The sequence below is a fragment of the Drosophila kikkawai genome, chromosome X, assembly GCF_030179895.1.
Source record: "Drosophila kikkawai strain 14028-0561.14 chromosome X, DkikHiC1v2, whole genome shotgun sequence".
In the NCBI taxonomy this organism is placed as follows: domain Eukaryota; kingdom Metazoa; phylum Arthropoda; class Insecta; order Diptera; family Drosophilidae; genus Drosophila; species Drosophila kikkawai.
This window is the reverse complement of record NC_091733.1, coordinates 31,864,905-31,887,377: the sequence shown is the minus strand read 5'-3', so window position 1 is coordinate 31,887,377 and position 22,473 is coordinate 31,864,905. Positions and strand designations below refer to the sequence as shown.

General features: G+C 40.4%; 1 protein-coding gene across 1 annotated transcript in view; it reads left to right on the top strand.

Annotated features, from left to right (window-relative positions):
• The window catches only part of Ca-alpha1T (Ca[2+]-channel protein alpha[[1]] subunit T), a 105,122-nt gene that overhangs the window by 43,043 nt on the left and 39,606 nt on the right, over positions 1-22,473 (top strand). The window contains exon 4 of the mRNA XM_070288044.1: positions 16,851-17,785. Within this exon, the coding sequence (XP_070144145.1) occupies positions 16,899-17,785 (887 nt within the window). The 5' untranslated portion in view covers positions 16,851-16,898. The remainder of the gene's footprint in view (positions 1-16,850; positions 17,786-22,473) is intronic.

Genomic DNA, 22,473 nt, shown 5'->3' with positions numbered 1-22,473 from the left:
GGACATTATCAGTACAAATTCATACATTTCTGGGAGTCAAGTACCAGGCGAACAGAATCAGCAGGAGGTGGATTTACATTGGTGCAAATCAATATTTTCACTCAATGTTAATACTTCCACTCGTTGTTTTCACTCTTCGCCACTAATCGGCTCATCTGAGCTCTACCGCTCTGTGTTCGAAAGTTGTTCGAAACGGAGAGACGGACCAATAATGAAAGCGGGAGAGCAGGGGTTACTATAACTCTTTGACTTAATGGATTTTCAGAGCTGCACGTCAGCTACGGTCTCCGCTCTCCTGCTCTTTGCTCGCCAGTTACGGCCTTCGGGGATTTAGAGAGCCGAAATGAGTGCACAGCATTGTTTTTACTCAAATTCAACATTTCTCACTCATTGCACAGATCAGGTCGCTGATTCTTTGAGAGCAACGATTAAAATAACTCAAAGACCCAATGAAAAAGAACAACTGTTGTTGTTGTTAAATGCATTTATTGTAAACATATTGTTTTTATTGTTGTAGCAACAACTAGGTTTCAATTTGGACATTTTCAGTACAAATTCATACATTTCTGGGAGTCAAGTAACAGGCGAACAGAATCAGCAGGAGGTGGATTTACATTGGTGCAAATCAATATTTTCACTCAATGTTAATACTTCCACTCGTTGTTTTCACTCTTCGCCACAGATCAGCTCATCTCAGCTCTACCGCTCTGTGTTCGAAAGTTGTTCGAAAGTTGTTCGAAACGGAGAGACGGACCAATAATGAAAGCGGGAGAGCAGCGGTTACCATAACTCTTTGACTCAATGGACTTTCAGAGCTGCACGTCAGCTACGGTCTCCGCTCTCCTGCTCTTTGCTCGCCAGTTACGGCCTTCGGGGATTTAGAGAGCCGAAATGAGTGCACAGCATTGTTTTTACTCAAATTCAACATTTCTCACTCATTGCACAGATCAGGTCGCTGATTCTTTGAGAGCAACGATTAAAATAACTCAAAGACCCTATGAAAAAGAACAACTGCTGTTGTTGTTAAATGCATTTATTGTAAAAATATTGTTTTTATTGTTGTAGCAACAACAAGGTTTCAATTTGGACATTTTCAATACAAATTCATACATTTCTGGGAGTCAAGTAACAGGCGAACAGAATCAGCAGGAGGTGGATTTACATTGGTGCAAATCAATATTTTCACTCAATGTTAATACTTCCACTCATTCTTTTCACTCTTCGCCACAGATCGGCTCATCTGAGCTTTCGGCCTCTGTGTTCGAACGTTGTTCGAAACGGAAAGAGAGCATGAGAGCAGCGGTTACCATAACTCTTTGACTCAATGGCTCTTCAGGAGCAACGATTAAAACAACTCAAATAACCGTATTGCTCAGAGCTGCCATTAGCTACGGTCTTCGCTCTCAGGCTTTATGCTCGCCAGTTACGATCTTTTGGAAATCAAAGAGCAGAGATGAGTGCAAGGCAAACATCACACTCAACGACGATAGCACTCGGATCAGCGCATCAGCTCACATTCACTCTTTTGATGTTTGTTTCCAAGTTACTCAAAATTGAAAAAATAGCAATTTATTCTACAATTTTCGGGAAACTATGAACAAGCATGTTTTTGTTGTAAAACTGTGTTGTTGTACAACAGTTTTGTTGTTGTTGTAGCCAAAAACCCAACTTCAATTTGTAAATTTTCAATACAAATTCATTAACTGCTGGGAGCCAAGTACCAGGCGAACAGAATCAGCAGAAGGTGGATTTACGTTAGTGCAAACGAATTTTTCACTCAAGCTACGATATTTCCCTGTGCTGCACAGCTTAGATACGGTATTCGCAAGTAATGGGTTGCACTCATCTTTACTCTTTAATTTGCGTAAGACCGTAACTGGCGAACACAGAGCAGAAGAGCGAAGGAGAAGAGAAGAGAATACATAACGTGCTCTTAAATTTGCTGCTTAATTCCCCGAAAATTGTAACTAACGAACAAAGAGAAGGAGAGCGAACATGAGCTGATACGTAGCTCTGAGAGATATCGTTAATTGAGTAAAAATAATATCGGATTTTGAGTGAAAATAATATCGTAAGTTGAGTGAAAATAATATCGTATTTTGAGTGAAAATAATATCGTAATTTGAGTGAAAATATTCGTTTGCACTAACGCAAATCCACCTTCTGCTGATTCTGTTCGCCTGGTACTTGGCTCTCAGCAGTTAATGAATTTGTACTGAAAATGTCCAAATGGAAACCCTGTTGTTGCTACAACAATAACTGCATTCTCAGTTTTGCTAAAATACTTACCTATAAAAATGTGAACCACACAAGTCCTAGTATCCTTATACCCCTGCAGGGTATTTTATTTCCAGTCCGAAGCTCATTACGCATTGAAGGAGTCATTTCCGACCCCATAAACCATATATATTCTTGATCAGCATTAAAATACGAATCGTTTAAGCCATGTTTGGAGGAAATCAAATTTTGAGCCATTTTTGCGAAATGTGATAAGGGGTTACATCATTAAAATTCTCAATTTTTGACCTAAATTTTTTTTTTTAACTAAGTATGCAGATTTATTAACCTCATAAAAACTAACACAGAACAGTTTTTCGATTTAAAATTAATCCCTCGGAGAAGCCGTTGCTTAAATTCCTACCTATAATTAAAAAAAAAAAAATTAACAAAAAATAGTATGTGCACCGCGAAAGTATGCAATTAAAAATGTTCTGCCCTTAAAATGCTGCATCTTTTGGGCTGAATTGCCTTTCTACCCAAATAATGGTGCATCTTTTGGGCTGAATTAATTAGCAACAAGCGAAAGAGCCAATACAAAGCATACTTTTACGCTGAAATTATAATGGGAACAGTTCACCTTCGCGCTGATGCTTTACTATGTTCGTCAGTTACGATTTTCTGGAAATTAAAGAGCAAAGATTGTCTTGCCTGTAATCAGATTTTATAATACAAAATAATATTTTTTTAAGTGAAGGAGTCATTTCCGACCCCATAAACCATATATATTCTTGATCAGCATTAAAATTCGAATCGTTTAAGCCATGTTTGGAGGAAATCTAATTTTGAGCCATTTTTGCGAAATTGATAAGGGGTTACATCATTAAAATTCTCAAAAACTGACCAAAATTTTTTTTTCTAACTAAGTATGCAGATTTGTTAACCTCACAAAAACTAACACAGAACAGTTTTTCGATTTAAAATTAATGCGTTTTTGGCCGAGTTATGAGGGTTTTTGTAATTTTTTGCTTATATTATTAATAAATTATAGGTAAGTATTTTAGCAAAACTGAGTATGCAGTTTTGTTAAGCTTAGAAAGGGCAACTCAGAACAGCTTCCCAAATTGAATTTCATGCGTTTTTGGCCGAGTTATGAGGGTTTTTATAATTTTTTGCTTATATTTTTAATAAATTATAGGTAAGTATTTTAGCAAAACTGAGTATGCAGTTTTGTTAAGCTTATAAAGGGCAACTCAGAACAGCTTCCCAAATTGAATTTCATGCGTTTTTGGCCGAGTTATGAGGGTTTTTATAATTTTTTGCTTATATTTTTAATAAATTATAGGTAAGTATTTTAGCAAAACTGAGTATGCAGTTTTGTTAAGCTTAGAAAGGGCAACTCAGAACAGCTTCCCAAATTGAATTTCATGCGTTTTTGGCCGAGTTATGATATTTTTTAATATAAAAAATCAGATTTTATAGTACAAAATAATATTTTTTTAAGTGAAGGAGTCATTTCCGACCCCATAAACCATATATTGTTGATCAGCATTAAAATTCGAATCGTTTAAGCCATGTTTGGAGGAAATCTAATTTTGAGCCATTTTTGCGAAATTGATAAGGGGTTACATCATTAAAATTCTCAAAAACTGACCAAAATTTTTTTTTCTAACTAAGTATGCAGATTTGTTAACCTCATAAAAACTAACACAGAACAGTTTTTCGATTTAAAATTAATGCATTTTTGGCCGAGTTATGATATTTTTTAATATAAAAATCGTTGCTCTCAAAAAATCAGCGACCTGATCTGTGCAATGAGTGAGAAATGTTGAATTTGAGTGAAAACAATGCTGTGCACTCATGTCGGCTCTCTTAATCCCCGAAGGCCGTAACTAGCGAGAAAAGAGCAGGAGAGCGGAGACCGTAGCTGACGTGCAGCTTTGAAAGTCCATTGAGTCAAAGAGTTATAGTAACCGCTGCTCTCCCGCTCTCATAAGTGGTCCGTCTCTCCGTTTCGAACAACTTTCGAACAACTTTCGAACAACTTTCGAACACAGAGCGGTAGAGCTGAGATGAGCTGATCTGTGGCGAAGAGTGAAAACAACGAGTGGAAGTATTAACATTGAGTGAAAATATTGATTTGCACCAATGTAAATCCACCTCCTGCTGATTCTGTTCGCCTGTTACTTGACTCCCAGAAATGTATGAATTTGTACTGAAAATGTCCAAGTTGGAACCTTGTTGTTGCTACAACAATAAAAACAATATTTTTACAATAAATGCATTTAACAACAACAGCAGTTGTTCTTTTTCATAGGGTCTTTGAGTTATTTTAATCGTTGCTCTCAAAGAATCAGCGACCTGATCTGTGCAATGAGTGAGAAATGTTGAATTTAAATGAAAACAATGCTGTGCACTCATGTCGGCTCTCTTAATCCCCGAAGGCCGTAACTAGCGAGAAAAGAGCAGGAGAGCGGAGACCGTAGCTGACGTGCAGCTCTGAAAGTCCATTGAGTCAAAGAGTTATAGTAACCGCTGCTCTCCCGCTCTCATAAGTGGTCCGTTTCGAACAACTTTCGAACAACTTTCGAACAACTTTCGAACACAGAGCGGTAGAGCTGAGATGAGCTGATCTGTGGCGAAGAGTGAAAACAACGAGTGGAAGTATTAACATTGAGTGAAAATATTGATTTGCACCAATGTAAATCCACCTCCTGCTGATTCTGTTCGCCTGTTACTTGACTCCCAGAAATGTATGAATTTGTACTGAAAATGTCCAAATTGAAACCTTGTTGTTGCTACAACAATAAAAACAATATTTTTACAATAAATGCATTTAACAACAACAGCAGTTGTTCTTTTTCATAGGGTCTTTGAGTTATTTTAATCGTTGCTCTCAAAGAATCAGCGACCTGATCTGTGCAATGAGTGAGAAATGTTGAATTTGAGTGAAAACAATGCTGTGCACTCATGTCGGCTCTCTTAATCCCCGAAGGCCGTAACTAGCGAGAAAAGAGCAGGAGAGCGGAGACCGTAGCTGACGTGCAGCTTTGAAAGTCCATTGAGTCAAAGAGTTATAGTAACCGCTGCTCTCCCGCTTTCATTATTGGTCCGTCTCTCCGTTTCGAACAACTTTCGAACAACTTTCGAACACAGAGCGGTAGAGCTGAGATGAGCTGATCTGTGGCGAAGAGTGAAAACAACGAGTGGAAGTATTAACATTGAGTGAAAATATTGATTTGCACCAATGTAAATCCACCTCCTGCTGATTCTGTTCGCCTGTTACTTGACTCCCAGAAATGTATGAATTTGTACTGAAAATGTCCAAATTGAAACCTTGTTGTTGCTACAACAATAAAAACAATATGTTTACAATAAATGCATTTAACAACAACAACAGTTGTTCTTTTTCATTGGGTCTTTGAGTTATTTTAATCGTTGCTCTCAAAGAATCAGCGACCTGATCTGTGCAATGAGTGAGAAATGTTGAATTTGAGTGAAAACAATGCTGTGCACTCATTTCGGCTCTCTAAATCCCCGAAGGCCGTAACTGGCGAGCAAAGAGCAGGAGAGCGGAGACCGTAGCTGACGTGCAGCTCTGAAAATCCATTGAGTCAAAGAGTTACAGTAACCCCTGCTCTCCCGCTTTCATTATTGGTCCGTCTCTCCGTTTCGAACAACTTTCGAACAACTTTCGAACACAGAGCGGTAGAGCTGAGATGAGCTGATCTGTGGCGAAGAGTGAAAACAACGAGTGGAAGTATTAACATTGAGTGAAAATATTGATTTGCACCAATGTAAATCCACCTCCTGCTGATTCTGTTCGCCTGGTACTTGACTCCCAGAAATGTATGAATTTGTACTGAAAATGTCCAAATTGGAACCTTGTTGTTGCTACAACAATAAAAACAATATTTTTACAATAAATGCATTTAACAACAACAGCAGTTGTTCTTTTTCATAGGGTCTTTGAGTTATTTTATTCGTTGCTCTCAAAGAATCTGCAACCTGATCTGTGCAATGAGTGAGAAATGTTAAATTTGAGTGAAAACAATGCTGTGCACTCATGTCGGCTCTCTTAATCCCCGAAGGCCCTAACTAGCGAGAAAAGAGCAGGAGAGCGGAGACCGTAGCTGACGTGCAGCTCTGAAAATCCATTGAGTCAAAGAGTTATAGTAACCGCTGCTCTCCCGCTCTCATAAGTGGTCCGTCTCTCCGTTTCGAACAACTTTCGAACAACTTTCGAACACAGAGCGGTAGAGCTGAGATGAGCTGATCTGTGGAGAAGAGTGAAAACAACGAGTGGAAGTATTAACATTGAGTGAAAGTATTGATTTGCACCAATCTAAATCCACCTCCTGCTGATTCTGTTCGCCTGGTACTTGACTCCCAGAAATGTATGAATTTGTACTGAAAATGTCCAAGTTGGAACCTTGTTGTTGCTACAACAATAAAAACAATATTTTTACAATAAATGCATTTAACAACAACAGCAGTTGTTCTTTTTCATAGGGTCTTTGAGTTATTTTAATCGTTGCTCTCAAAGAATCAGCAACCTGTTCTATGCAATGAGTGAGAAATGTTGAATTTGAGTGAAAACAATGCTGTGCACTCATGTCGGCTCTCTAAATCCCCGAAGGCCGTAACTAGCGAGAAAAGAGCAGGAGAGCGGAGACCGTAGCTGACTTGCAGCTCTGAGAATCTATTGAGTCAAAGAGTTATGGTAACCGCTGCTCTCCCGCTCTCATAAGTGGTCCGTCTCTCCGTTTCGAACAACTTTCGAACAACTTTCGAACACAGAGCGGTAGAGCTCAGATGAGCCGATCAGTGGCGAAGAGTGAAAACAACGAGTGGAAGTATTAACATTGAGTGAAAATATTGATTTGCACCAATGTAAATCCACCTCCTGCTGATTCTGTTCGCCTGGTACTTGACTCCCAGAAATGTATGAATTTGTACTGAAAATGTCCGAATTGAAACCTTGTTGTTGCTACAACAATAAAAACAATATTTGTACAATAAATGCATTTAACAACAACAACAGTTGTTCTTTTTCATTGGGTCTTTGAGTTATTTTAATCGTTGGTCTCAAAGAATCAGCAAGCTCATCTGTGCAATGAGTGTGAAATGTTGAATTTGAGTGAAAACAATGCTGTTCACTCATTTCGGCTGATTTGCACCAATGTAAATCCACCTCCTGCTGATTCTGTTCGCCTGGTACTTGACTCCCAGAAATGTATGAATTTGTACTGAAAATGTCCAAGTTGGAACCTTGTTGTTGCTACAACAATAAAAACAATATTTTTACAATAAATGCATTTAACAACAACAGCAGTTGTTCTTTTTCATAGGGTCTTTGAGTTATTTTAATCGTTGCTCTCAAAGAATCAGCGACCTGATCTGTGCAATGAGTGAGAAATGTTGAATTTGAGTGAAAACAATGCTGTGCACTCATGTCGGCTCTCTTAATCCCCGAAGGCCGTAACTAGCGAGAAAAGAGCAGGAGAGCGGAGACCGTAGCTGACGTGCAGCTCTGAAAGTCCATTGAGTCAAAGAGTTATAGTAACCGCTGCTCTCCCGCTCTCATAAGTGGTCCGTCTCTCCGTTTCGAACAACTTTCGAACAACTTTCGAACACAGAGCGGTAGAGCTCAGATGAGCCGATCAGTGGCGAAGAGTGAAAACAACGAGTGGAAGTATTAACATTGAGTGAAAATATTGATTTGCACCAATGTAAATCCACCTCCTGCTGATTCTGTTCGCCTGGTACTTGACTCCCAGAAATGTATGAATTTGTACTGAAAATGTCCGAATTGAAACCTTGTTGTTGCTACAACAATAAAAACAATATTTGTACAATAAATGCATTTAACAACAACAACAGTTGTTCTTTTTCATTGGGTCTTTGAGTTATTTTAATCGTTGGTCTCAAAGAATCAGCAAGCTCATCTGTGCAATGAGTGTGAAATGTTGAATTTGAGTGAAAACAATGCTGTTCACTCATTTCGGCTCTCTAAATCCCCGAAGGCCGTAACTAGCGAGAAAAGAGCAGGAGAGCGGAGACCGTAGCTGACGTGCAGCTCTGAAAATCCATTGAGTCAAAGAGTTATGGTAACCGCTGCTCTCCCGCTCTCATAAGTGGTCCGTCTCTCCGTTTCGAACAACTTTCGAACAACTTTCGAACACAGAGCGGTAGAGCTCAGATGAGCCGATCAGTGGCGAAGAGTGAAAACAACGAGTGGAAGTATTAACATTGAGTGAAAATATTGATTTGCACCAATGCAAATCCACCTCCTGCTGATTCTGTTCGCCTGGTACTTGACTCCCAGAAATGTATGAATTTGTACTGAAAATGTCCGAATTGAAACCTTGTTGTTGCTACAACAATAAAAACAATATTTGTACAATAAATGCATTTAACAACAACAACAGTTGTTCTTTTTCATTGGGTCTTTGAGTTATTTTAATCGTTGGTCTCAAAGAATCAGCAAGCTCATCTGTGCAATGAGTGTGAAATGTTGAATTTGAGTGAAAACAATGCTGTGTACTCATTTCGGCTCTCTAAATCCCCGAAGGCCGTAACTAGCGAGAAAAGAGCAGGAGAGCGGAGACCGTAGCTGACGTGCAGCTCTGAAAATCCATTGAGTCAAAGAGTTATGGTAACCGCTGCTCTCCCGCTCTCATAAGTGGTCCGTCTCTCCGTTTCGAACAACTTTCGAACAACTTTCGAACACAGAGCGGTAGAGCTCAGATGAGCCGATCAGTGGCGAAGAGTGAAAACAACGAGTGGAAGTATTAACATTGAGTGAAAATATTGATTTGCACCAATGTAAATCCACCTCCTGCTGATTCTGTTCGCCTGGTACTTGACTCCCAGAAATGTATGAATTTGTACTGAAAATGTCCAAATTGAAACCTTGTTGTTGCTACAACAATAAAAACAATATTTGTACAATAAATGCATTTAACAACAACAACAGTTGTTCTTTTTCATTGGGTCTTTGAGTTATTTTAATCGTTGCTCTCAAAGAATCAGCAAGCTCATCTGTGCAATGAGTGAGAAATTTTGAATTTGAGTAAAAACAATGCTGTGCACTCATTTCGGCTCTCTAAATCCCCGAAGGCCGTAACTAGCGAGAAAAGAGCAGGAGAGCGGAGACCGTAGCTGACGTGCAGCTCTGAAAATCCATTGAGTCAAAGAGTTATGGTAACCGCTGCTCTCCCGCTCTCATAAGTGGTCCGTCTCTCCGTTTCGAACAACTTTCGAACAACTTTCGAACACAGAGCGGTAGAGCTGAGATGAGCTGATCTGTGGCGAAGAGTGAAAACAACGAGTGGAAGTATTAACATTGAGTGAAAATATTGATTTGCACCAATGTAAATCCACCTCCTGCTGATTCTGTTCGCCTGGTACTTGACTCCCAGAAATGTATGAATTTGTACTGAAAATGTCCAAATTGAAACCTTGTTGTTGCTACAACAATAAAAACAATATTTTTACAATAAATGCATTTAACAACAACAACAGTTGTTCTTTTTCATTGGGTCTTTGAGTTATTTTAATCGTTGCTCTCAAAGAGTCAGCAAGCTCATCTGTGCAATGAGTGTGAAATGTTGAATTTGAGTGAAAACAATGCTGTGCACTCATTTCGGCTCTCTAAATCCCCGAAGGCCGTAACTAGCGAGAAAAGAGCAGGAGAGCGGAGACCGTAGCTGACGTGCAGCTCTGAAAATCCATTGAGTCAAAGAGTTATGGTAACCGCTGCTCTCCAGCTCTCATAAGTGGTCCGTCTCTCCGTTTCGAACAACTTTCGAACACAGAGCGGTAGAGCTCAGATGAGCCGATCAGTGGCGAAGAGTGAAAACAACGAGTGGAAGTATTAACATTGAGTGAAAATATTGATTTGCACCAATGTAAATCCACCTCCTGCTGATTCTGTTCGCCTGGTACTTGACTCCCAGAAATGTATGAATTTGTACTGAAAATGTCCAAATTGAAACCTTGTTGTTGCTACAACAATAAAAACAATATTTGTACAATAAATGCATTTAACAACAACAACAGTTGTTCTTTTTCATTGGGTCTTTGAGTTATTTTAATCGTTGCTCTCAAAGAATCAGCAAGCTCATCTGTGCAATGAGTGTGAAATGTTGAATTTGAGTGAAAACAATGCTGTGCACTCATTTCGGCTCTCTAAATCCCCGAAGGCCGTAACTAGCGAGAAAAGAGCAGGAGAGCGGAGACCGTAGCTGACGTGCAGCTCTGAAAATCCATTGAGTCAAAGAGTTATGGTAACCGCTGCTCTCCCGCTCTCATAAGTGGTCCGTCTCTCCGTTTCGAACAACTTTCGAACAACTTTCGAACACAGAGCGGTAGAGCTCAGATAAGCCGATCAGTGGCGAAGAGTGAAAACAACGAGTGGAAGTATTAACATTGAGTGAAAATATTGATTTGCACCAATGTAAATCCACCTCCTGCTGATTCTGTTCGCCTGGTACTTGACTCCCAGAAATGTATGAATTTGTACTGAAAATGTCCAAATTGGAACCTTGTTGTTGCTACAACAATAAAAACAATATTTTTACAATAAATGCATTTAACAACAACAGCAGTTGTTCTTTTTCATAGGGTCTTTGAGTTATTTTATTCGTTGCTCTCAAAGAATCAGCAACCTGTTCTATGCAATGAGTGAGAAATGTTGAATTTGAGTGAAAACAATGCTGTGCACTCATGTCGGCTCTCTAAATCCCCGAAGGCCCTAACTAGCGAGAAAAGAGCAGGAGAGCGGAGACCGTAGCTGACGTGCAGCTCTGAAAATCCATTGAGTCAAAGAGTTATAGTAACCGCTGCTCTCCCGCTCTCATAAGTGGTCCGTCTCTCCGTTTCGAACAACTTTCGAACAACTTTCGAACAACTTTCGAACACAGAGCGGTACAGCTGAGATGAGCTGATCTGTGGAGAAGAGTGAAAACAACGAGTGGAAGTATTAACATTGAGTGAAAGTATTGATTTGCACCAATCTAAATCCACCTCCTGCTGATTCTGTTCGCCTGGTACTTGACTCCCAGAAATGTATGAATTTGTACTGAAAATGTCCAAGTTGGAACCTTGTTGTTGCTACAACAATAAAAACAATATTTTTACAATAAATGCATTTAACAACAACAGCAGTTGTTCTTTTTCATAGGGTCTTTGAGTTATTTTATTCGTTGCTCTCAAAGAATCAGCAACCTGTTCTATGCAATGAGTGAGAAATGTTGAATTTGAGTGAAAACAATGCTGTGCACTCATGTCGGCTCTCTAAATCCCCGAAGGCCGTAACTAGCGAGAAAAGAGCAGGAGAGCGGAGACCGTAGCTGACTTGCAGCTCTGAAAATCTATTGAGTCAGAGAGTTATGGTAACCGCTGCTCTCCCGCTCTCATAAGTGGTCCGTCTCTCCGTCTCTCCGTTTCGAACAACTTTCGAACAACTTTCGAACAACTTTCGAACAACTTTCGAACACAGAGCGGTAGAGCTGAGATGAGCTGATCTGTGGCGAAGAGTGAAAACAACGAGTGGAAGTATTAACATTGAGTGAAAGTATTGATTTGCACCAATGTAAATCCACCTCTTGCTGATTCTGTTCGCCTGGTACTTGACTCCCAGAAATGTATGAATTTGGACTGAAAATGTCCAGAATGGGTCAAAAAAGACTCCATCACTGCGATACTAGCTTCTTACTGAAATTATTAGACCCCACAAAGGCCTAAAAACTAATATAAATACAAATATAATATTAAGAAAATAAAAATTGAATTTTTAATCACATATCGATGACTCGATTCCGATAGCCTTGACCGCAAATGAGCGCTTATCGATTATGCCTTCCATTACCAAATTGAATTGGCCAGAACTCAGGCCGCCCCAATCGAAGCTCAAGACGTGCATTCGTTTGCTGCTGAATATTTATCGAATAATGAATGAATAAGCCCGCCATATACACACACGCACACACACGCATACCCGCAGCAACAGATTCCATTAACCGTATTACGTAAAAGTTGCAAATAAAAAACGTACGGAATTTATCGAAACGAGCGAGCGAGGGGGAGGCCCGGGCTAAGGATATATGTACAGCGGATGCAGAAGGGATACTTTGGATGCTTTACGGGCAAATTTACGGATGTGCTCAACTGACTACGCCAGGTGGATGCGGATTCGGATTCATTCGGCTGCGGCTCAGCCTGGGCTCCGGCCTGCCACTCATGGCCAATAAAAAGTGACGCATAAAAATATGAATTTTATGGCCGTGTATTTAAAACGACAATAAGCAAAAGTAAAAGGAAAAGGAAAAGTAAAGCTCAAATCCCTGGCCCGGGCAATCAAAACAAAATAAAAAGCCGCCCAGAAGAATGGAAAAGCGAGAGCAACAAATGCGCTCAATGAAGCTGAAAAGCAAGCTGAATCCGGCAGGAAAAGCGGGGATAAGTTTAAGGAAGGGGGAAAGAAATGCTTCAGCTTCGAATTGGAAAATCAAATGGAAACAACGCCGAGAACGAGAGGCAGGTATATATGATGCGGCTTTGTCTGTGTCTGGCAGCTGCCGAACATGAAAATGAGTTTTCTTTTCGGTGTCTTGTTCCCTCTGACTGCTTTTTATGCCAGCCATGCCAAATAAAAATAATAATAAAATCAGCGCAATAAGCAAGCAATGAAAGGCGACGGCCCCAGCGAAGGCGAGAGCGAGCATCGATTTATATACAGATGAGCAATCATAAATATTAATGTTAAATACAGCACAGCAGAGGCAGGAAAATGGGGGAAAATGGGGAAAAATCAAGGAGGAGGAGACAGACAGAGAGAGAGAGAGAGTGAAGGCAAAGCCTCTCCATTGACCATTGGCCATTGCCTAATGGAATGGCAATCGAAATGAGCCAAACAGGCGATTGGACACGCATTGATAACTGAAAGTTAAGTTGTCTTTTTTGCTGTAGCACCACTCCTCTCTCTGTGTCATCTTTATCAGGGGCCTGTCGATAAAAGAACCTATTTCAGAAAACATGAAAAATAAATGTTTTAATACAAAAATATCTTTGGGTAAAGCTAGCAAAGAGGCTTCTGAAGGTGCCTAGTTAAGTGCGAAATATACGAGAAATTAACTGAGCTTCTGTCCCAAAATCTGGCTTATTAATTGTGTTTAATTTCTATTACAAAATATAATTTTTTTTTTTATTTCTAAAGGTGGCTAACTTAAGTGCAACTTCTCTCTCAAAATCTACATTCTTAATTGTTTTTTATTTATTTTAAAAAATATTTACTATACTAAATATCTTTATTTATACTTAATAATACAAATATTCAAGCCTTTACTGCTGATCAACTTCCCTTTTAAAAGCGTAACAAATTGCCAGCACTGGTCCTTATGCTAATGTCGGCGAGTTTGCCCGACAGGCGCTGCCTCATAAAGCAGGCCGTGAGCATAAATCTTCGGCTGGAGGAAGGACTTCAGCCTGGGAGGCGGGGAAAAAAAAGGGATCTCTTTGCACGCGGGCGACATCGAGGCGCGCTGCCTCTCTGATTTATTTGCCAACGTGTACAACGCTGCGTATGCTTATTCTGCCCGAGACAGCTATCAATGACAGCGGCTTGATTTTGCATTTAAAAGTGAATTATATATCCGCAGATTCTCCGACAGAAAGAAACAATAACAAAAAAACTGTAACGGAGTGTGTGTGTGTGTGTGTTTTTGTGTGTGCAAATATCTTGCCACATAAGCGGCAATTTATTTGCATATTTCCATGGAACAGACAGGCCGCAGAGTGAGCTGTCCCGGTTGTTGTTTACATTAACCCTCCGGGTTTGGCGAACGAAAGGCACTAGCATAACTATAAGTAAACAACAAATTGGTTGAGGAAAAGTGACAAAAACTGTAGCTGAAAAATACAGATACAAAAGGCAGATAAAGATAAAGATACAGATACATTTAAAGCGGGATAAGCTCTCATTAATGGGATTTTAAGGGTAAAAAATCGAAAAAAAAAATCTAAAAACAAAAACACTACCTACAACTTACAATAAATAGCTATATTTATTATGTTTATAATTTATAATTTTCTTAGAATTAAATATATATTTCATAGTTAAATTTACACCAAAATCTCGTTATTTTCAAGCTCAAAATAAATACATTTCCATGTCGCTTTATTTGCATTTTGTAATTAAAAACAAGTGCAGGCACTTGACAAATTAAGTTAGTTAAACAATTTGTTAAAACTATTATGGAAAAACAATTTTCCGGCACAATAAATGCGCTCTTTCTCTGTGGGAAAGTCACTTATGGCGATAAATATCTACAATTTGCGTCCACTTACAACCTAAAATTCATGTTGTACCGCTGACCCATTTCAAATTGTTATCGCGTTAACATCTGACATGTTTGAATGTCACATTGATCCCGTTATTCGGAGGCACACACACCACACACACACACACACACACACACAGGAGGAGGAAGGAGGAAAGGCAGTGGAAGTGTGTTTGTGTTTTTCCACTGCCTTTGACTAATATCAACACCAAAGTCGCGCTGTTTGTGTTTAATTATGTATATCTGTGTATGCCAACCAACACACCTACACACACACGCTTTGTATAATATACACAGAAAAAAATAACAGAGAAATTTGCTATATTAATTAAAGAAAAATATCGAAAAAAGCTAGATGTACATATAACATAAAACCAAAGCTAATAATTAATCAAAATTAATATAATATATAATTAAAAGACTCTCCTCTAATTGATACTCCTTTTTTCTTGCCGTGCATGCCTGTCTCTGGCTCTGTCTCTGTGTGTTTACACCCGTGCCATGTGCTTTGGTACGAGGCGCTTACATTTCGCCAGCTACTATGCACACATATAGTAGTTGTTCCTGTCTCCTTAAGCCTGTTCAACATTTTCCAAATAATATCGAAACTTTTGTATTGTCACGTGCTCAACAGTGTGTGTACGTGTGTGTCTGTGTGAGAGAGCGAGGGGAGAGGGGAGAGGGGAGCGGCTCGTGTTTGCTATTGTTTGCCTTGGCGCTGACTTCCGTTTCCGGCTGATAAACAAATGGCGCCAGCCAACGATTAATTATTTTGATTTCTTGTCTAAGGTCCACCTATAAATAACAGTAACAATAACAGCAGCAGCAGGACGAGGACAGGACACGTGTCCTTTGCCAAATCATAAATAATCTAACTGAAAAAGTACCAAGAACTGATGAGATACACAGGGCTATATTTATGCATGTATAAAACTGTTATATCCAGTTGTTTAGTTGGTTTTTGAATGGTTGCCTTTAAAAAATTAATTTATAATTTCCTAGTATAAAATATCCAAGAAAAATAAAAAAGAAAACTTTTTTGGGACAAATCAAAATCTAAAAAAATCATAACTCCCTCAAAAAAGGGTTAATTTTAAATCGGAAAGCGGCGTAATGTTGGTTGTTATTAGCTTAATAAATGTGCATACATAATTTAACGCCTTACTTTGTTGTCGATTTTTAAAAATTTTTACAATGTATACCATTAATTTTTTGTTTTTTTTTTAAATGGGAACACATTTTTTTTGGACAAATCAAAATTTTAAAAAATCATTATAAATTGTGTGAATTCTAAACAGTCTTCACTGTACCCATTTATCAACTGGAACTTGTCGCTAATGGACAAATAGAGCGCCGCGGCATTTACTTAAAATGTCAGGCGCCCACCTAATGTTTGCTTTTTATTTATCTCCTGCCGGCACTGTGTTTATATCTTTTATATTTTCTATTTTTTGATAAATTGTTTGATGGGCCAGCTGGCAAAGTAATCGCTGAATCAAGTCCGCTGGTTGCCCAATCGATTATATATGTACATACATATGTATGTGCACATACATCTCAATGGCCTAAGAGGCAAAAGGCAAAAGGCGACGTCTGGCTGGCATCTTGAGGCCTCGGTCTGGAACCGTGTCCTTTGTGTGGCCATTCTTTGGCGCTGTCCTTGTTTGCAGAGCCTATCGATAAACCAATTTTCACACAATTGCAGCTCGCCTGGAGCTGGGGGGGAAAACCACAACGAAGCACTTTTTGGCACGTTAATGTGTTAGGGGTGAACACACACACACGCACGTAATTAATGATTGAGCACACCTACACAGCTACATATACTTGCGCACGAGGGAGTCCTCTTAATTCCGCCGCCCTCAACTGTATGCTATGCTTTTTGTCTGTGGGCACAAAATGTGCTTCTCATTATTTTTACGTACTCCACACACACACACACACACACACACAGGCACAAGTTTTACAAAAAGCAGCGCACGTGCGTATAAATTATGTTTTGGCTTCATTATGTGGCCAGGGGAGGGGTGAGGAGTGGATGAGGGACGGAGGTGGTGCCTAAGGGACGCCAAGTATCGCATTAAAAATCAATTCCCAAAACTTTGCACGTACACAGCAAGAAAATTGGGTAACTAAAAGCTCATAAATTAAGTTATTTCTAAAATAGGAAAACTTCAAAGGGATTTCTTAAGTTTTAACCCTAAAAATATATTATTTAAAATCTTTTAAAATCTTAAAAATCAATTTTAATATCTCTTATAATCCCCCATTCCTCCCTTTCGTTTCCAGCAATCGGCAATGGAATGACCAAAGCTCACAGAGTTGGCCCCCAGGAAGATGCTGCCGCAGCCGGCGGCAGCAGCAGCAGCAAGAGCAGCAGCCACAACCCTAGTAGCAACATCAGCATCTGCCACATCAGCTAGGAATGGCCAGCGACGTCGCGTGGCAGCAGCAACAGACGGTTGCAACGGCAACAGCAGCCGCACCACCTGCAACACCAGCAACAACAACAACAACAACAGCAGCGCTAAAATCAAAAACAACAACAGCAAATCCAGCAATAGATTAAGTCAAATGCATTCCAACGAAGAGCCGCCCATGACGGTGATCGTCGATTCTGGTGGCGGAAACGCCACTTCGTCCGGAAGTGGCCACCGTTTGCGGAAAACCAGTTCCTCCAGTGCCAATGCGAATGCGTCTGGGTCTGGGAAAACCATGCCAGCCAGGTCGCATCGTCAGTCCTCGAATGCCTCAGGATCGGCAGACTCCAGGCGACGCTACCAGGGAAAGGATCGCCAGGATCGTCATGATCGTCACGATCGTCAGGATCGCCAGGATCGCCAGGATCGCCACGATCGCCACGATCGCCACGATCGTCTCGGGCAGGTGCCTCGCCGGCGGACCGGACGTCGTCACAGTGGCGCCTCTTCGCTCAGCGATGCCACCGCTGCCGCCGCGTCAGCCTCAGGACATGGCCATGGTCATGGACGCAGCCGCAGCCGAAGTCGTAGTCGCAGCGGCGCCATTAGCTCCTCCACCGCATCCAGCTGCAATGGCAGCTGCAGCTCCGACGATGGCGACTCCACGCACACCTCGGACTCCAGCTCGTCGAGCTCATCCGGCGAACCGAATCTTCCCTATCCGGGCTTCCCCGAGATCTCCATGAAGGCGCTGACGCAGTATACCCGGCCGCGCAACTGGTGCCTGATGCTCATCACCAATCCATATCCTTTTTAAACAAACAAAAACGAGAGGGGGGAGGGAAAAAGAGAGGTTGAGGGAGTCTAATTGCCTTTGTCCTTCGCCTGGAATTTACCTCCTGTGTGCGGGTCTGTCGTAGCGGCGATGTCCTTGTCACACATTTCACAGGATGTGCATTGTGAGCCTATTGATTTTTTGTATGTTTTTTGCGCTCCACATTTGTAAGGTATATATATCCAGGCTTTTTTGTGGCTCTCCCTTTTTTGTTGTATTTTTTTAATGGGCCTAAGGACACTCGATTGGAAGTTACTGATGTCGAATGCATGTCGAATGACTCGAATAATTAATAGGTGGACAATGGGATCCTTGGGAAAAGGATCCTAAAGCAGGTTGTTGGGCAAATTATTAAGGATTTCATTTTGAATTAGGATATATTGAAAAGGATATAGGGAATATATTAATATATAGAAATATACTTTTTACCTCCACGAAATCCCTCTCATTTATTTGCTTTTCCTTTCATTTTTTCCTCTACTCCCTCCTTTCTTTTATTAAATTTAATTAACCACATTTTATCCTGTATAAAAACGAGGTATCTCCTGTTCGATGCTTGTTATCCTTGAACTCTGCCTGTTGCCTGCTGCAAAATTCATGCCACAATGTCAGCAGTTGCAAGGCAACAGCAGCATCAGGCGGAGTGCGTGTGTGTTTTTTGAGTTCGTTGGGGCATAAATAATAAATATCTGAATGGGCAACGTCATTGGGAGACGGAACCCAGTGGCAGTAACAGTAACAACAGTGCCAGTGACAGGATGTGTCCTGTGTGTCGGTCCCAGTTGCCAACGCCGGATCCTTCCGTGGATTCTTCTTGTTTTCCTCCCCATCCATTTTCACAGGCTTCGGTGTGGATAATGTGCGCCAATCAGTGGGACGTGGCGGCAGCAAGATGACAATCCTGGCGCTTCAATGTTGTTTATCTGAGGCAGCTCCTCCTGCTTCTCCTCCTCCTCTTATTCCATCCCGACTTCAATGGCATGTGTGCATGAAAAATCGCTTTGCACACACTTCTCCTGCGCTCACTCACTTCACATTTCACATTTCACTTGAAGCAAAATTAAAATTGACTGACGTTGGATATTTATTTATGGCGGTTAAATTATGATAATTGAGTTTAGAGCGTCGAGTCAGACACACAGCAGGAGCTGTTGCCCGCCTTTATTTTTAGCCTGAAAGCTCAGTGTGCTGACGGCTGCGATTACCCACTTGATGTGTGCCACCAATTCCCTCCGCCGCCACAAAAGCACGTAAATCGGTCTCTCGATACTTTGCCACTTAATTGTTTGCCATAAATTTTGATTTGTGCCATTGTTCGCCTTGGCATTGTATTGTTTTCTATATCTTTTGCTGACATTTTATGGATTTTATTGTCAAAGTTTACGATGACTCCCACAGCGGCAATTACAACGCGTGGTTGGTACTTCGTCCTGGCTCCTGGCTGGTGGAATTTGTGGCTGACTTGCATTGCATTTTGGCTCTGCAATCGCTGTGTCTCACTGACTAAACTAATTTCAGTTTGACTTTAGCTCTAGCTCTAGCTCCCGCTGCTGCTTCTACTTGCCATTTCCGCTTCCGTTTCCGTTGCCGCTTCCGTTTCCGCTGGCGACGCCCTTTGGTGTGTAGGTTTTTGCCTGTGTTGGTGACCCAGACTTGGCTGTAAGTGACCTCGCCTGCAGCTGAGGTCAGCGGTGCCATCATTTGCCAAAAACTTGAAGCCGCCGCAGCGTCGCCAGCTGGCCTTGCGTATCAATATCGAATGTCCTTTTCGCATATCCCTTTTCTTTGGCCACCAATTTTTCTCAACACAACTAACAACTCATTTCCTAAGGTGATTGATTTCATAAAAATTCATATATTAAATATAATATTTCTAGGCTTTTATATTAATCCTGTTTGGGCCTCTTTTTTTTGTCACAAATGTCCCTTACGAGTATCCTTTTTCTTGGCCACCAATTTTCTCACCACAAAAAGTACTTAAAGAAGAAAATTACAACTCATTTCCTAAGGTGATTGATTTCATATAAAATTATTAATATAAAAATAATATTCCCAGTGTCCTTTATTAATCCTTTTTCGCCACGTTTGGTCCTCCTTTTCTCCCCCTTTTCTCTAGCCAAATTAGCGTTGCAACTTTGCCACATGTGTGGCTGCATTTTGGGGCTTCAGCCATAAACTAAAAGTTGTCTCCGCCATTTTATGGCGCTTTTAGCGTGAAATGTGTGCGCGGCACGTGTGCAGTGAGCGTGGGGAGGGGTCAGGACCTGCTGCATCCTTGTGCGGTAGCCATTAGGACCGCAAGGCAGCTCGGACACGCAGGCATCATTAGCATGGTGTACGTCTGTGTGTGTGTGTGTGCAGGAGGCTCTTTAGGTAATGCGAAACCGCCTGCCACGCCCATAACTAATTATGACAGAAAACCAGAGAGGCAGAAGGAGGTGGAAGTGGAGAAGCAGCTGGTGGAGGCTCTGAATCCTGGCAATACCCATTAGCCTCACTGACCGCCACCGAGTACGTGCATTGTATTCATTACACAAATGCTTCTCTTGTCCTGCAGAAGGTGAAGCCGGGGAGGCAGGACAACAGGTCGTCGTTGTGGTCATTCGTATGAATGGTGGAGAGTCAACTGGAAAATAGCCAATAGATGGATTTGAATGGAGAGCAAGGACTATGAATGTTATGTTATTTAAATATTTACAGAGAAGGAGAGGGAGAGAGAAAGGGAGAGAGAGGGGAACAAAGAGACTTACTGATCTTAAAGGACCTTTGTTTAGAGTTTTTATATGATTTTTGCCAGATTTTGTGCTTTGAATTCAAGTAAAAAAATATAATTTTTAACTTGCTGAGCTTAGTTTTTGCTTGGATTTAAAAGGTTATTAAATTATTTATTAATTAAAATTAAAATTAAAATATTTGCTTAATTTAAAAAGCTTTAAAATTTGTAGAAAATATATCTCTTTACTATATATATACTCCCAAAACCCCTTTTGATGTTGAAAAACCAATTAAATTGATCGGTTTCAACTTGTGTCTTGTGGCCAATTTACCTCAAGTTGTTTTTGCTGTTGTTTTTTTTATTTATTTGGAATTTTCTTTTTTTTTTCTTTTATTTTCCTTTATTTTTCTTTATTTTCCATATTTGTTTTCTTTTTTTTTCACCACTCGCATTCGTTATTTGCCATTCAGCCAGTCGCTGGTCGCCGGCATTCAGTATTCAGCATTCAAACATTCAGCATTCAGCATTCTCTGGGGCATGTTCAGTCATCTTATTCGGCTTTTGCTTTCGGCTCTCGCTTTGTTTGCGGCTCTTTTAATTTGTTGCGATTTCTGCACGCTTCCATGGGTACTACTACCACTGCCACGCCCCCTTTTTGTTCGCCCCAGCTGGCCCACTTTACGCTCGACTTAATTTGTTTACTGTTGGTTTGGGGGCCATTGCTGTTGCCAAATCAAAAATAATGCGCGCAAAAGCCAGGGGTCCCGGACTTTAACGCCCATCCCGCCCCCTAGACACACACACACACACACATATACACCTGAACCGCCACGCCCCCCTTTGGCGAAGGCAGCTGAATGAATTGAATGCTCTCAGGGTCGGTGCGGTGGCTTTTACAGGGAAAGAAAAAATATAAATATAAATATATAACAAATATTTAATGATGTGAACTTTGGTTAGGGAATTTTAAATTTTAATTAACATTATTAATTAATAATTATAATTATATATTTTAATATTTATATTCAAAGAAACAGAAGTTCAAAATTTTGAAAAAGACTTTGTCTGCTCAAAGTTTCTTCTTTACTTCTTTCCTTTCTAATTTTTTTTTAAATATATATATTTTTTTAATTACTTAAAGTTGCTCTTATATTGTATATTTTATTATATATTATTCTTCTATGTCTTTTACCCTTTTTTTTACTATTTTTATTACTTTTTCACAGCCTTTTCCTTAAGCAAAAGCTCAACATTTTCTAAGAGACTCAGGCTACCTTTCTTCATTCCTTCAACTTATTTTTTTAAATATATATATTTTTATAATATTTATAAATATATATTTTTATATTTTATTTCATTTTTTCTTTAATACATTTTTATATTATATTTTTTTATAGTTCTTACAACTCTCTAAAAATGTTTAAACCCAATTTCTTTGGGTGCCCCACTGTCGCATATTTGTGCTGCTGCAGTATTTATTCTGGCAGGGATACGGGGAGGCTCCTCCTCCCACTCGGTGGTGCCTTTTGTGCCGTCTGGCCCGGGTTCACAATTTGTTTTTATGACCCCAAAACCGGACTCAGTACAAGCTGACCCTCAGCCTGCCTGCATATGGCCTGCTGTCGAAACCGAAACCGAAACCGAATCGTAAACCGAATCTGAATTTGAATCTGAATCCGAAACCAATTCCCCACTGCGCCCCCTAATGAATTGCCCTTTTTGCGGCTTGTTTGTGCCATTGTGCAGGACGTTTTATCTTTAATTGTGCGTTAATAGCGTAAACATTTTTGCCATTTTGCCATTTTGCGCGTGTGTGCTGGCTCGATCCTTAACGAGTCCTTGGCGCTCATTTGGCCATGCATTAAGCCAGCTGAAAAATCCTGAAGCCCAGTACTACGCTCAGCTATCGTCCTTGGACGAGTGTTGTACGTGTGTGTCGGT